Raw genomic sequence first — 17,183 nt, forward strand, 5'->3', positions numbered from 1 at the left:
AGACACTGAACAAATGACCAAAATGAGGTCCGACCTCAGAAGTGAAATGGACATTCTAATATTAATCCAAATTATTAGTGTTAACGCTAAAATTAGTGCGAGCGTCATTGATAACGCATTTGCTGCCATTAACTGCAATAGACGAAAGATGCGTATTGTTTGCAATGGCAGTAAAAGAGTTAATATCATTGTTAATATTGTGTAGGGAACGTTATTTTTACTTGCGCTTAACTGTCATGTTGTTCTTTTGGTCACAAGCTCCAGCCTATGACCATACATGAGGAGGGCAGTGAAGATTGAGCAGTATATTTGTCCATTCATCTTGGCTTCTGCTTCACCATGACAGACCAGTTCAGAGTCAGCGCCACAGCAGATGGTGCACTAATCTACCTGTTGATCTCCCACTCCATTCTTTGCTCACTCACAAACGAAATCCCAAGATATTTGACTTCCTCCACTTGGCACAGGATCTCATCCCAAATCAAGAGCGGATCATGGCCTTGGAAAATTGCAGCTTGGTGAAGAGAACAGAACCCTCAAAAAGCAAAGATTCTGAAAGCCAGATCCCTTGACCACTTCTGCTTTCCAGAGAAATTCTGTCAATAAAGGCCTGGCACAGAATCAGTGAAGATAAGCACTTACTGTAGATGAGTCCCACACGCACTAGAAATGATTAAGTTACTGCAGACCAAACTCCGACACCATACAAAAGCCTTTAACAGATGTTCCTTGAACACCATCCTTCCAGAGCTACCATCACATGCAATAAAGATACCAGCAGCATGTTCACAAAACACATGTGACTGTATGGACGAACAACTGTGCACCCTGCAAGACCCTGCTGAGGTTGTAGAACAGGTCTAATGCTTCATGGCTGGAAGTGAAACTACACTGCTACTCGTGAATCTGAAATCTGACTTGCGTTGGGCCCTTCCTTGAACAAACCCTAAGTAGACCTTACCAGGCAGATTAAGGAATGTGATCCCCTGTTGCTGAAACCCACCCTCAGGACCCCTTTCTTAAGAAGAGGTACCACCTTCCAGGTTTGCAATTCCAGAGGTTTGTCAACCAAAACAGCCTAAAATAATGCCAAAGTCCATGTGGTTCCGATAAGTAGTTTCCTAACCACCTCACTGACCTCAATCTCAGAGATGAGTTAACTTCAGCGTCCCCAGATTCTGCATTCTCATCGGAAGGTGGTAATTGACACACAGTATAATAGCCATGTCAACAAACTCCCTAGTTTTTAGATCACCTAGAAGAAGGTCTCAAGGTATTGCTTACTTTTTTCTAGTAGGTGTGTAGTACGCATGTATATGCATCAATGCTCAGAGGCGGACTTTTTATCTTTTTTGTCTCAGAGCTGATTAATTGGATTAGGTAATTGCAGCGTTAAAATTGCTTTTTCATCGTTATTCGTAGACGGATCACAATCAAATTTGGTCAGTATATTCTCGGGATGTAAAATATAAGCATTAATACTCTGAGTCCGATTCTTGATTTTTTTTTTTTTTTTTGTCTTAATCTTGATTAATTAAATTATTTCTCCAGTTAAAATGGCTACACCTCCGTTATTCGTGGACGGATCACAGTGACATTTGGTAGTTATATTCTTGGGATGTCTACGCATTGATCCTAGTTTTCTGTCCTAGTGCCTATTTTCAGTTTTATAGACACTCTGCTTTCCACTGCTCATACCACCGAGGGGCAACCTTTCCTCCTCTCCTTGATCTACGACCCACAGTAGCCAAATTTCCACTGGCGCCCTGAAGGTTTACACAGATGGCAGATGCTGTTTTTCAAGGCTGTGACCAATCCGGTATGAAATTCACAAGCTGAACACTCATAATTGTTTGGCAAAGTTTAATGCCTGATGCCCTCCCTGGCGCAACCCTCTGCATTTATCCGGGTTTAGGACAGGCCTAGGGACTACATTTATAATACAGTATTAGTGATCACATTAATGCTAATAGGAGTTATAACAGTAATGGTAATCTTACCGCTCAAACCTTGTATACATTTACTTTACTGGATGGATCACTAGAATATAGATGGATAGATAAAACTTACTTTTGTGGTTGTGCTGCATGTCTTCTGGTAGTCCACTTCAGACGCTCATGTTGGTCCCATCTTCATTTCTTCTCACTAAGCAAGCAAAACTTTGCATTCTGGACAATTCCACTCTGTCCATTGGCCCCAGCTGCTCGTGACTCACAGTTTCATCTGATATGTTCGGTATTTTTTTCTTTCTGTGACGAGGCCGAGTGATGCGAAAAGGGAACGAGAGGCTGAGAGGAGAGAAATTCAGCTCGGCTTCACTAATCTGAATCTCTTCATCTCTCCTCCTCCTCTCTCCTCTGCTCATCTCATCTCTCTCTCTCTCGTCCTCTCACTCTCTCTTGCTTCCTATGCCCTCCTCCCCCTGCCCCAATTGGGGATTAAATAGGAAAAGGGCTCAGTGGTTTAAAGGGGAGGACAGCTGCAAATAAATTAAAGGCAAGGAGAGAAATATATGACTGAAACAAATGTCCCAAAAATGTTGTATATTATATTAAACGCACACAAAGCATGTAAACATAATGATACAAGATATGTCAAACACTCACACTTGGCATGAACACAACTGCACCTGACATGAACACAATTATACCAGACATATAAACATAATCACACCTGATGTGACCACGATCAATGACAAGTAAACAGAAGCACACTTGAAATATACAGTAAACCAAATCACACATTAATGTAAATCATAATCACACCTCACACATCAATACACACCTGTTATGAAATCAAGGGCGTAGGTTTGCTTTCAATATTGGTAGGGACGATAACCCAACAAATATAAATAAAAATGAAGTCTTCCTTCAAGTAAAACACTACTGCTTTTGTCCACAAGCACAGCCAAATGCAACTCAAAAATGAAAGCTCCTTTTGGCTCCTTAAAGACTACATAAATAAAATAAAAATGAAAACTGGGGATAGGGGGTAAACCTTGGTTTACTACATTTCTTACAGTTTAGTTAACATTAACAATAGAAAACATACAGGAGGATATTTATCTCAAAGCAGCTTCCTCCTAGAGTTCGAGAAATTCATATAATGTTACGCTAACTATGATGCAGGTTGGACTTTCAGTAGCAAAATTTGTGGCGTGTTCCCCGCATCCACAATATTGACGTCTTTTTACATTACTTACAGTGGGTGCTGCTGGCGGAAAAAAAACTAATATCTGTTGTCTTCTCAGGGGGCGGAGGAGGCGGCATGTTGCATTTCTGTCAGGGCTGTGAATGCGTGTGTGTGTGTGTGTGTGTGTGTGTGTGTGTGTGTAGGTGTGTGTGTGTGTGTGTGTGCCATTCAAACATGCGTTAAAGGGGAAAACATTCAGCAAGTGATACGGGGTCAATGTAAGTCTGAACATAATGACAGTACTGTATATCACCTAACAATGCTAAAGTCAATTCCATCCTTACAACATATCCTGTACACCTGAAGTCATGATATAATGCAAATAAGGTTGCTTAAAAGTTGGTGGGGACAATTTCAGCAACCTAAAAAGTTGCTAGTGTTATGTCCCTCCCATCCCTTGTATGAAATATATATATTGTGTAGCCTATACAGTGGTAAAAAAGTTTTTGGGTACACCTGAAAAATTTCAAAATTTTCCTTTATGAATCATTAGTTGTATGAATTAGCAATCTAAAATAAAAATAAAAAAGCCATGTGCATAAATTTGGGGCCCCCTCCAGAAACACACCATCAATATATAGTAGATCCTACTTTTGCAAAACATTACAGCCTCTAAAAGCTTTATATAGCTTCTGGTTGAAAGTATTTTAAACCATTCTTGTTTACATAACATTTCCATTTCAGTCAGGTTTGATGGTTTCCAAGCATGGACAGCCCACTTTTAAATTGCACCACAGGTGTGGGGACTCAGATGGCCAATGATGAACATTTTACCTATTCCTCTGAGTGAGTGGCTACAGATTTTGTGCAGTGTTTAGGGTCGTTGTGTTGTTGAAGACTTCAACTTTGTCACTGATAATTGAACATTGTTCGCAAGAATCTGCCAATACTGACTGGACTCCATTCTAACTTCAACTTTAACAATATTGCCAGCACCTGCACTGGGCACACAGTCCCACAGAAAGATGGAACGGCAGCAAATCTAACTGTGGGTAGTGTTTTGTCTTGGAATGCTGTGTTCATCACCCATGCATACCACCAGTGCTTAATTTGTAAATCATAAGGTGCCGGAACGCAAAGTACATATGACAGCGAAGGGCTGACGAGTCGGGCCGTGTATTAATCACGATATAACATGGCTAGATGATTAATACATGGCTAGGGCCTCATCACCAAATGGATCACTATGCCGTTGTATTTTAATGCCTTGTGTCTGTGGTGTACAAACATATTCTTCAGTTAATTCATTATACTTCTATAATAATTCCAACAACACAGCTGTAATTATTGTATAGGCCCATGTAAGCAAATAAATTGAAAATAATTCAAAACAGTGTCGACTACTTTATTGCATTAACGTAACATCTGCGAGTTTAAGTGTGAAGACTGCAGTCTGTTTACTGTTGTTAGGACAACATGGTTTAGAGCAGTGGTTCTTAACCTGGGTTCAATTGAACCCCAGGGGTTCGGTGCGTAAGTCTAAGGGGTTCGGCGAAGGTAAAGAAATGCAGAGCCCTGTTTTCATTCGTTGATTAAATCTAGGCAAAGTGGCTTTTTAAACAAGGTTTTGGACTGGTTTGCTCCCAATTTACAGGCTCAATCAATTTCTTTGAACTGCTAGTTCTTGAGCTGATGGGAGAAGGAACTGGTTTGCTCAGTGGAAGGTTGACTTGCACTTGAGGGAATACAACAGACCAATGGGCAACGTGGTCTCAAATTTTGACCTGTTTATAAAACATGCTGTCGAAATAAGAATTTTGAATTGGAATTTGCTAAATTATTAGCTTTCTAGCTTAGATATATCGGTTTTGATTTTGAAAAAAAAATTGCTTTATTATCTAATTCCAAAGGGTTCGGTGAATTCACATGTGAAATTTGTGGGGTTCGGTACCTTTAGTAAGGTTAAGAACCACTGGTTTAGAGTAACATTAGAGGCAAAGGAACTACTTTCTGTGAAAGATGAACTCTATCAGAAAGCTTAAGTTTGACAGCAAATTAGCTCACATTATGAACACATTTTATGCTGATTTTAATGTTATGGTCCGTTATATAATCGCAATAGTACACTTGATGCTGTTGTTTAACGTCATTAGTTTTTCGAGAGTGCTGGTAGTAAGTCTGCTTCACCTTGAACTGAGCTGCTGTCCAAACAGTTGTGTATCCCATCCCTGACCTGTCACTGGATCTCCCACATTCTTCTCCGCTCAGTGCGCTCTCCTCTCCTTCTGAATCTTCCTGTAAGCGAGATGATGTCGCGGTTCCCGCCTTTTGCTCCGGCTGCTCTACCGGGCTAGCTGATGCCTGTTGCTCCGGCTGTTAGTGGTCCACCTGGCTGACTGCTGGTGCTGTAGCTGGACCCCGCTCCGGGTGGCGCTGAACCTGACCTGCTGCTGCCACAGTAGCAGCCTCCTGCCCCGGCTTGAATGGCTGTCCATGAACCTGGCTAGATGCTGCGGCGCCAACCTCCTGCTGCACCCGTTAGCGTGATCGCTGCAGCTGCCCTCATCGCCGGTTGTTGCTTTTCTGACTCATTTTGAAACATCCTCCTTCTTTTTGAAAAAGACAGTATAGGCAACTGTCTTATTGGCATGTTGAAATACCGTTTGATCCTGGCTGCTTGCGCCCACCAATTTCCACCACCCCTTGTTATGTCCAAATAAGTCTGTTTTAGTTTCTTCAGTCCACAGTACCTTATTTCAAATTGAAGCTGGCTTGTCGAAATATGCTTTAGCACACCTCAAGCTTCTCTGTTGCATATGCAGAGAAAAAGCTTTATACTCATTACTCCCCCATACAGGATCTCCTTGTGCATAGTGCGCTGAATATTTGAACGATGGATGCACAATCACACCATTTGCAGCAATGGCGTGTTTTAGGATTTTTAGCCTGTCTGTGGGTTGAGTTTGACTGTTCTCAGCATACAACGCTTCTGCTTATCTGAGATTTATCTTGGACTGCCACTCTGTGGCTAAGGTGTTCTAATTTCTCACTATGTTCCTCACAGTAGAAACTGACAGTTGAAATCTCTGAGCTAGGTTTTTGTATCCTTCCTCTAAACCACGATGTTGAAAAATCTTAGTTTTCACGTCATTGGAGAGTTGATTGGAAGTTCCCATAATGTCGCTCTTCAGGGACGTTGCAAAGAAGAGAAACATTTGCAAATGGCCAGGTCAAAGGTCAATGAGTTTACAAAATAAAGAAGTATGTTTCAATAATTAGTGCTAAAGGTATTAAAATAAAAAAACAACAAGGGTGTCCAAATTTAGGCAACTAGCTCTTTTGTTTAAATAATTATTGCACACTACAGTAACTCCTACATTTTTTTTCCAATTCTCAAATATTACTATTTGTCTGCTTTATGATATATGTCACTGAAAAATTGCCTATCCATACAACCAATGATATATAAAGGAAAATCTTGGAAATTATCAGTAGTGGCCAAATTGTTTTATACCATTGTAAATGGTATCGTATGTAAAGACTCACAACGGATATCCGTCACGCATGAAACGTGTGAGAAAATGAGCTCTGAAATCCATTGTGTCAGATGTGATTGTTGAGCAAGTCTTAAAGGCCTATAGGCTTGAGCTATATGGCTGATAGACTAACAACTTCCCGGAGGGGCTGCAAGGTTTAAAGACACTTGAGGTGAAATTGAGGATGAATTCACATTCACCTTCACAACTCCTCTATTCCTTATTAACTGAGTCCTTTACCCCCTATCTTTGTGTGTATTTTTATGATAGTGTTCATGTGCTTCATGCAATCAGATAATCCCAGATTTGCCTCTTTTCATGTTTGTCAAGCAACATGTATTTTTAGTTTGCGACGGTCCTACGCTGCCATTGCACATACTTTTATTGCTACTTATACTGTATTTAAACAATACAGTTTACATATTAGAAAAGCAATGTGACAGTATACATTCAAGTTATAAGAGATATAGTGAATATATTTAATAGAAACAGTATAGTATATTACAATTTATTAATTTGAACATATGTTCATTTCACATCGTTGCACATAATCATTCTTTGTTCTCATAACTGTGTGTTTATCTATAAACGTCTGGTAACAGTACTGCTCATGTACAAGGACTTTTTCCTCCATTTTTTTTATTTAGAGGCTGCTATTTGATAGGACACATATAAACTGTATGAACTTGAAGGTCGGGGATCATCGACTCGGGAGCGCCTCGTGGTGCTTTCAGGGAAATCCTGTCCTGGTCGGCTATCTTTTCTCTTTTCTTTCCACACTAAATAAATGTACACTCGCTTTTTCATTTTATTCCTGAATTGTGTGTCGTCATGTTCGGTAAGAGAGTAAAATAGAAAAGTAAAAGTAAAAAAAAAAACAAGTAAATAAAGAAATGAACGACTAACGGGGAAAATAAAAAATGTAAAATGTTTGGAAAATCATTGGTGAAGGAATTTAGTCCTCCCAGCCCAAACTGCACGGGGAGGCCGGCAACAGAACGGAAATGTGCTCCGTCGCTGACTCCCCCGAGGAGCCAGGCTAAGGAGGAAGCTAAACTCCGCGCGTTCCTGTGTTAACCCTTTGCACACTGACTCCATGTTTCAAAAGCTTGAAGAACACTCGCCGAAAACAGGTTGACAATTTATTCGTCGACAATGGTCAAAGACAAGGCAAAAACAGACGACGGAGGGACAATTCTGGATCCAAAACAAGGCTACATGTTTCCGAGCAGAAGAAAATCTGTCTTATCTCAGTGTCCAGTCTTTTTGAAGTCTTTGCTGACGCGGGTCTTGTCGAAGGCGTTTCTGGGCGTTGCTTTGGGGCCGCCCCCGCTGTGGCCGGTTTTGGGCGGTTTAGGTTCGTGCGCGGATTGGGACGCCCGCTATCAACTTTGCTGTCCGGGCTGGTGGTGCTTGTTTTAGGACAAAGCGCTTTGTCCTTGGAGTTTGCTGAGAGCAGATTCCCCGAGTATGTGCGTCACTCTTGTGATAAGACGGCATTGTGTATCTCTATTTCTTCTCATTAAACTATGGTGTGCTATTTATTTTATATTAGTAGTGTAGTCCTACCGTAAATATGAAAATGATACACATTTCCTGATTAATTATATTACGTGTGTTAGCCTAATGCAAACAGTTAGACGGTGCCTACGAAAACCTGTACCATATGTATGTGTTAGACTATATATGTGTTAGACTAATGCAAACAGTTATATGGTGTGTGCGATGACGATATCGTTTCCCCTTCATTTATCGTTTCCCCTTCATTGGCTACCTCTTTCATGCATAAATAATGACCCCCTCCACCTTTTTTTTTTTTTTTTACCGTTTTTGACTGGGAGGGGCAAATGAACGTTAATTCTTTTGTCGCCCCTCCCAGTAAAATTGGATTGGACGTTTAGCCTAGTAAAATGCATTGAACATGAACATTCACGGCCAGCCCTCCCAGTTTAAATGAATGGCGTACCGCAAGCAACGCGTCACTTTTGCTCACTAATATTCATGACGTTAGCAATTGTAGGTGGACGGGTCAACCTCCCGTTTGTCCCTAATAGTAAATGCATGGAAATAGTGTACGAACGAGATGTTTACTGAGCTAAAGTTATCAATTGTGTCCAAAAATGATGTCCCTGCTGCCAAATTCACTGGTGAAGATGTGGAAGAACATACAAATGTTCAGTTAAATAGATGGCTTGAGTGTCGAGTGCTGAAAAAGACGGGGTGAAAAAAGACAACACCGACCTGATCCAGAGGTAGCTTTTTTATCGACACCTTTTTCTTGTGTGCACTGCCTTACGCCACTGACAACGACATTCTCCTGTTTCAACAATCTATATTTTACCACCATATGCCGTCTTTCTTATATATTATATCCTCTGGTTGTCTTACATCTCCGACCGTTCTTGGGGGCAATTTACATTGCTATTTTTGTGTAGTGATCGCAAATGCTACTCAGTGACAGCCTACGAACACTATTGATTTTTTCATTAATAACAAACTTTAATTCTATAATTTATTTACACTCACCCCTTACTGAAGTTGTTTTTCTACAACAGAGAATGTAACAACAGTGGCAGTCAGATACCATTTTAATTTTTTTCAGGTCATTCATTGTCAGAAGCAGCAAGGCAAAACGCCACACACAAAAAATAAGTAAAAATATCAAAACGGCTTACCTCTTTGTCCTATGTAGGACCATGGCACCCACCAAAATGTTTACTGTATATGAATTATGAATGGCTTCACCTTGCTGGCGTAAACCGGTCTTTTGGACGTCCGCACAAGTTGATCAATCGTTTTCCTCCGAGTTTTTGGTTTCGGGAAACGTATGAAGAAAACATCCTTCATAAGTCGTAACGTCTAGTGTCGTTTCTACAAGTTCCATAGCAGCAGTGTTGACCTGGCATGTTCTTTTTTGAAAGATTACCGGAGAAAACAAGCAGAAATAACATGGATTGTATGCGAGGTCGTGTCTATAATGTCCCACTTCCGCTTTACGATGGTGACGTCACGGTCTAAAAATAGCATTCGTGCTGTACGCTATTGGACGCCTATTACCATCAATGGCATGCAATTACTTAAATACTTTTTTTTTTTAAATCAAACTTGAGAGGTTTAATTGAGACCGTAATCAATAAGTATTTCTGTTTTTATTCATTTTAATTTTTTTTTAATTATTTACATTGTAGTAAATTACGAATTTATGATAAAATGTGTAAAAACAAAACAGAGCAAAAATGATTAATATTATATAATATGTAATATGTATATATAAATTGATATTTTAAAAAAAAATACTTTAAAAAATTGGTTAAAAAATAGATTACCCAAAATAGTCACTTGCTCTACAAAGTGTTGAAGGTAATAAATTTTGCATACAGTAGCTGTCCACCGTAGTGACCCCTGTCCCTGACAGCATTAACAAAATTATTCAAAGATGTCATTTTCTTAAAATTTTCCAATTAGGAGATGGATTTTTAGGGCAACATTATTTCTAAAAAAAAAAAAAAATGTTACAAACTGGAGACCTTTGTTCTTTTTATTTTCTATAATTATTGACATACACTGTTATTTGTTGCGCGGATTAATCTGACATACTGACATGGGGCTCTGCTGCCTCCTACCGCACAATAGAGCAACGGTATCCTGTGTGCTCGTGAGTGCGCGTAAGGTGAACAGATGGTGAAGATGCTGAAGTAGCAATGTTTGAAAAGCAAACACTAACGGAAACATTAATCTTAATATATTTAATGGCTTATTTGAAAGTCAATAACAGCGTACTAACAACTGACTGCTCACTATTCAATTTGAGGAGTAGACCAAGGGACACATGAATAAAATAAATGAACAAATAGGGCAAAATATTTCAATTTTGTGCATATGTAGAGAGTGAGAAAGTGAGTTGCAGCAGTGTGTAAGCGTTTCAGCAGTGGAAAACGGGGAACACATCATTCACAATATGTATTGGGAGGATTTCAGTGGTGTATGTACAATTTTAATTTGTAAAACCTTGAGTATTATACATGAGAAGATATCAGTAGCTTGTGTGAGTCATCCTGAATAATGTTCCTCGTGGTATAATCCCCCAAACCTCCCACACACACTTTTCCCTAAACCTCGTATCCTTATTTTCTACTTTAACTTCCGCTTTCTCCCCTGCTGCCACGCCCCCTCACAGCCCTCGGCGCGCATGTACTCTTGCTGTGTTCGCGCACGCGCTAGAGAGAGAGAGAGAGAGTAGGGAACGCTTACGCACACACGAGTGCGTTTACCGTCTCGCAGCATTGCATACTTTGCATCCTCACCTGCAGTGACTGCCGTCCACGCGCCTTGCCAACAAACTCCCCCATCCCCATCCCCTCCGCACGCACGCGCGCATGCACCTTGCAGCAGCCTTCAGCGACGCGTCGAGCGACCCCAAACCGGGGTAGGAACACCGCGACGCGGTCATACGGTGGACGAGCATGACGGTAAACGTTTCTCTGTGTATGTGTGTGCGTGAGAACGTTTTGACCCGTGAAAAGACGCTGGGTCGTAGGGGGCATCGTATCGTGAGCGCGCGCGTGTTGCAGGTCAAAACGACGCTGTCAGCACATTGTCAACCGGGAACGCGCTAAGGGGGCGGACTCACAATTGCAGATTGGCTACGTGCGCGTTTGTCCACGGCAGCCCCCTACTATATGTTGTGTGTACGTATGTGCGCGCGCTCCTTTTGTGTGTGCCTGTTGACTTGCGACGCAACGTGATGCCTTTGAATTGTTGTCATTGTTGCTGATGATGCTCCATTAACAGCTGACTTGACCCTATATCGGCTTCCTCGATTCAGGCGCTAAAGTGACGTCATGGTGATGAAATGACGTCATACAAGAAAGGAATAAAGAGGGAACTCACCTGCCAATTGTCTAATTGGAAACAGCTATATGCTACAACTAAACTTGCTAACTGTTGCTAACTAGCGACAGTGATGACAACAAACTGAGTGGATAATAGAAAGCATAAACATTTAAGGAACACTGTCCCTGGACGATAGACTGGACCTATTTGGATAGATATTTCAACAATGCAGTTAGGGATGTGACAAAACATCGAAATGGTGATACCGTATTGGCCCGAATATAAGACGGCCCTGATTATAAGACGACCCCCTCTATTTCAAGACTCAAGTTTGAAAAAAGACTTTTTGACCACCAAATTAATTTTTAAACAGAAATTACAGTACATCTGACACAAATGATTATAAAAAATATATTTGAGAGAAAAAGCATGTTATTTTGCCTCATTCAAATCTTAATATCTGAACATTTAAATATGTAAACTAAAGTGCAATCACATTCGCAAATGAATGGCTTCTGGTTCTTGAACTGTAAATAAACCAATCTATTGTGATAAAACAACAAAATTGAAATAACTGCATTAACCATCAAAGGGAGGTCTAACTAACTGTAGTTTTGAAACAAATTCATAGGGAAAAACATTGCAATAAAGTAATGCAAACTGGTTAAACTTGAGAGTAGCTGAGATCTATCATGACAGAACATTACTCCACAAGTTCAGCATTCGCTTCAATGATATCTGGCGCCATCTAGCGTCGTGAATGGGTGTAAAGTCTAGACCCCGAAAATAAGACGACTGACACTTTTTCAGTCTTATTTCAATGCAAAAAAAACACTGTCTTATATTCGGGCCAATACGGTATATCGTGATACTTTGTATCCCAAAAGGTTATCAATGTGCATCTGCCAAGAATCGAGATTTCATTTTAAAAAGATGTCAATGTCTAAAAAAATTAATAAATGAAAAGGAACCAACAAGTTGCTTCCAAAATCTTCCGCCATAATAGTGTCTCAGCTAACTCTAAGCTTGCATTGACGGTGCTCGACGCCCGATCCATTTAGACTGGCAACGTTCGTTCATTCGAAACCAGAGCATTCACAGTCATTCTGTCTGATTTTCAGGCCATTTACAGGTCACTTGCTGTTCATTTTAGGGCATTTACGGGTCATTTCGTGTTGAGTTTGAGTCACTGCCTATTCATCTAGGTGATTCCCAGGTCACTTCCTGATCTGTAACTCAAAATAAACAGGAAGTGACCCAAAAAATACCCCCAGATCAACAGGAAGTAACTGAAAATCAACAGGTAACTGACCTTAAATGGCCCAAAATTACCTCATTGCCTGGCATTGGCCATAGATGGCCATAGACGTTCATTCCGTTTGAACGTCTAGTAGTGATAAACTCATTCCAATTCACAGCAGAAGCCTGTTTTTCTGTTTATTAGTTGTTTGTAGGATATCCTAGAATGATTTCCTCACCAATGTATCGATATTCGTTGTATCGCCATATCGTCAGTTATCGTGAGCTTTGTATCACAAATCGTATCGTGAGGTACCAAGAGGTTCCCTCTCCTAAATGCAGTATATAACACTATGAATGGGTTAAGATCAGTGATTTCAGGCTGTTGAAACATCAGTTAAAAGGAACAGCAACGAAATCAATGGATTGATTGATAATACAGAGCATTTGTTTTGTGTATTCACACATTCCTTTCATCACACCTTAAACACACTGACATGCGACCTTTGACCGGCTCTATCAAAGTGGAAGAGGTGAATGAACACAACCACGGTTGGAGAGAAACACACACCTACACACACATACACGCAAAGTGTCGAAAGAACTGAACACAACAGAACGCTGTACAGGTAACAAACAAGAAGTGATACTTCATCTCGCATGCTTGGAATGTTTTCATGTTAACAGATGTATTAGGTTGAGAGTAGGCCTGTCGCGATAACAAATTTTAGTGTGCGACATGTATTCTCATAAATTATTGCGATATGCGATATTATTGCGCCCCCCCCCAATTTTTTTAACCAATTTACAATAACACAGTGAGAATACAGTATATATTAATAGACCAAGTACACCCATTTAAACGCGATAAATATTTACTCTTAAATTCAAAATACTTTTTAAGAAGTCACAACTAAAAACAATACACCATGCCTCTTAAGTAAAAAACCACAATATTGATACGGCACAGAAACACAGAATAAATAAAATGTGTTTAAAAAAATAAAAATTGCACTTAATAACTTAAGCATTTAGGCAAATGAAAACTTTTCCCGTCATAGCTTCTGCAATGGTGTTCCATAAGGATGCAACGATACAGTTAAGTTATGGTTCGGTACGATTTTTGATACGGGGGACAGGATTTTCGATCCGATTCAATACATTTAATGCTCTGTAAAAAAATAACAATTATATATATATATATATATATTTTTTTTTTTGTTTGTTTGTTTGTTTGTTTGTTTTTTTTTTTGTTTTGCTAACGAGCAAAAATTAAATTGCCAACATATAAACATGCATTTTCGTGCATAATATTTATGTGCTTACTTCTTACTGATCTGAAAAAAATTTGTATAAAAGTGCTGAGAACAATCTTTACTGTTTGTAAATTGAGGCAGGGCACACTATTGATTGCTACAGCTCTCTTAGCAGCTAGGTTTACTACATGAGCAAGACATCCTATTTGTGGTCCGAATCCATCTGTGTCACTTACTGAATTAACAATATTTGCAACATTATCTATAGTCACTGGTATGGATTGATTTGGCCTTCTTAACTTCCATTCAGTCATGACAGTTTAGAATTCATCGATGTAGTATATGGACTACGTGTCCCATAATCACTCTGGGCTCACGTAGCCAATGGTATGGGACGTAGCACATCTAGTTTGCCATTTCATAATATCTAGTGTGTGCGCGCATTAGACAAGTTTGAAGCACAGCGCTCTTAATTTCATTCAGCTGTTCGTTGTCAAAGCAAGGTTGTTCGTAGCAGCAAAGTCGGTAACAGTGTTTTGGCGGACTTCGTTGTAAATATCCGGCGTTGTGCCGAAAACTAGCCGCCCCGCGTGAAATGTCACTCCTGACGGGAGCGCCCACACGTCAACAACACCGGCGCGCCATAGATGGTCCACAGTCACTCCGGAGCACTGACGCGGCCGGTATACTTTGAACAATAGGATATAATGGGAAAGATTGGCTCCGGCGCTAGTTTTTGCCGGACCCGGAACGAAGATGCATTTTGCGCAGTTGGTAACGAGGAATTCGAACTTTTAACAGCACGTCTGCCGCACGCGCGCACGCACATGCACGTGAGGCGATAAATCACAGCGGAAAAATTACCGCCTTCATTTTTATTTATCGCGCGATAAATGGAATTATTGCAAATTGCGACAGGCTTAGTTGAGAGTACAATGTATGTGTCTTTGTGTGTTTAAGTGTTTAGGTGAAAAAACAAACCAGCGTGTCAAAGTTCTATTTGAAGATGAGGTCTTAGTTTCGAGAGAAGTCATTACAGCAGTCCACTGAGAAGATGTTGGTCCTTTATCAGGGGTCACCAACTCTGGTCCTCAAAGGCATCTAACCAGTCTGTTTTCTATGTCTCCTTCCTCCAACACACCTCAATCAAATATTCAGGAACGCTATCAGGCTTCTGGAGAGCTTGCTGATGAGTTGATCATTTGAACCAGGTGTGTTCGAGGAGGGAGACATGGAAAACGGACTAATAGGTGACCTCGAGGACCGGAGTTGGTGACCCCTGTCCGAGATAAAGTTTTTGGTCTTGAGAGAAGGTTCTCATAGCAAGAAAACATTTTATTACCAGTAGGGGTGTGACAAAATATCGAAATGGTAATATATCGTGATACTTTGTATCACAAAAGGTTATCGATATGCTCCTGCCAAGAATCGAGATATCGTTTTAAAAAGGTGTCAATGTTTAAAAAAATAAAAAGGAAACCAGTAAGTTGCTACCAAAATCTTCCACCATAATAGTGTCTCAGTTAACTCTAAGGCTGCAGTGACAGTGCACAACGCCGGATCCATTTAGACTGGAAACGTTCGTTCATTCGAAACCAAAGCATTCACAGTCATTCTGTCCGATTTTCAGGGCATTTACAGGTCATTTCCTGTTGAGTTTGAGTCACCGCCTATTCATTTGGGTGATTCCTAGGTTACTTCCTGTTCTGTAACTCAAAATAAACAGAAAGTGGCCCGTAAAATACCCCAAAATCAACAGGAAGTAACTGAAAATCAACAGGTAAATGACCTTAAATAGCCCAAAATTATCTTATTGCCTGGCATTGGCTTCCACTGACGGCCATAGACATTCAATCCATTTGAAGAGGGAGGGATGGCAGCGAATGAATGAATGAATGTTCATTCGCTGCCACCCTCCCAGTTCAAATGGATTGGAGGTCTACTAGTGATAAACTCATTCCAATTCACAGCAGAAGCTTGTTTTTGTTTTTCTGTTTATTAGTTGTTTGTAGAATATTCTAGAATGATTTCCTGACCAATGTATCGATAATCGTTGTATCGCCATATCGTCAGATCATCGTTTTCGTGAGCTTTGTATCGCAAATCGTATCGTATCGTGAGGTACCAAGAGGTTCCCACTCCTAATTCCCAGGTGAAGGCTCTAGTTTCAAGATAGGTTTGTAATCGTGAGATAATGTTCTAATTTTAAAGTTGTAGTTTTGAGAGGAATCGCAATTCACATAAAAAAAAAGTTCATTAAAAGATATTAGTCCATAGAAGTATGTATTCCTCTCAAGAAGCTTTTACTCCCAAGAGGATTAAGTTTTGATTTAAAAAAAAAAGTTCTATTATAAATGGGATGTTCCCATGCAAGATAAAATTCTGTTCGCAAGCGAAGATTCTAGACCCTACAAAAAGGTAGGCTACTTGTCCCAGGGGAAGGTTTTAGTTACAAATTGCACGTTTTGAAAAATTGAACCAACCCACGGGAGAGAATAATGTTTCGAAAGACAGAAAACTCAAGTAAGGTTCTTGTCCTTATAGAGGAGATTCTACTTTCATGATAAGGTTTTATTCCCTGCAGAAAATGTGTGAGAGTGTAAAACTTTTATTAATTTTTACTACATTTTATTGAAATTTGCAGTGCTTGTGTACCTCCAAACAATACAGTATATTTTAAAATGACTAAAGGAAATAACATTCTTCCTAAAACTATTGGAGCGTCACTAGGAATACTGTCGGCAACTCGTTGCGTTTGATGCAACAACGCGACGTTCCCATTGGTGGGTTACTGACATCATGATTGAGTGTAGAGAAAAAGTAAAAAGTGAGCTAGACTTGCGTGCTTATTTACTGGAGCCGATTTCCGCTGCAAATATTTGCAAGTGGTACACTATGTGTGTATGCGCGAGTGCGTGTGTGGGGGGGGGTTGCGTCCGCGAGTTGTTGTGTGATTTGTGTGTGTTAAACGGAATTTAACTGTAGCTAAACTACAATCTTGGTCTTTGTGCATTTTTGGCCCATATATGTACGTTTTTTTTCTGAAAATACTAAGGATGTAACCGTACATGTATTTGTATTGAACCGTTTCGGTACGTGGTGCTCGGTTCGGAATGGATATCCACTTGAACTTGAACGGATTGAACGTCTATGGCCGTCAGTGGCAGCCAATGCCAGGCAATGAGGT

The 17,183-nt window shown here is 40.2% G+C and overlaps 2 protein-coding genes across 6 annotated transcripts in view; one reads left to right on the forward strand and one right to left on the reverse strand.

Annotated features, from left to right (window-relative positions):
• The window catches only part of cacna1fb (calcium channel, voltage-dependent, L type, alpha 1F subunit), a 46,129-nt gene extending 43,740 nt beyond the window's left edge, over positions 1 to 2,389 (reverse strand). For both annotated transcript variants that reach the window (XM_057821979.1, XM_057821978.1), the window contains exon 1: positions 2,071 to 2,389. In XM_057821979.1, the coding sequence (XP_057677962.1) occupies positions 2,071 to 2,089 (19 nt within the window). In that variant the 5' untranslated portion in view covers positions 2,090 to 2,389. The remainder of the gene's footprint in view (positions 1 to 2,070) is intronic.
• An 8,515-nt stretch (positions 2,390 to 10,904) lies between these two features.
• magixa (MAGI family member, X-linked a) overlaps positions 10,905 to 17,183 on the forward strand; it is a 30,109-nt gene continuing 23,830 nt past the window's right edge. For all 4 annotated transcript variants that reach the window (XM_057823735.1, XM_057823751.1, XM_057823761.1 and 1 more), the window contains exon 1: positions 10,905 to 11,137. The gene's annotated coding sequence lies outside the window, so the exon portion shown is untranslated. The remainder of the gene's footprint in view (positions 11,138 to 17,183) is intronic.

This window comes from Corythoichthys intestinalis, chromosome 2 (assembly GCF_030265065.1).
Source record: "Corythoichthys intestinalis isolate RoL2023-P3 chromosome 2, ASM3026506v1, whole genome shotgun sequence".
Classification (NCBI taxonomy): Eukaryota; Metazoa; Chordata; class Actinopteri; order Syngnathiformes; family Syngnathidae; genus Corythoichthys; species Corythoichthys intestinalis.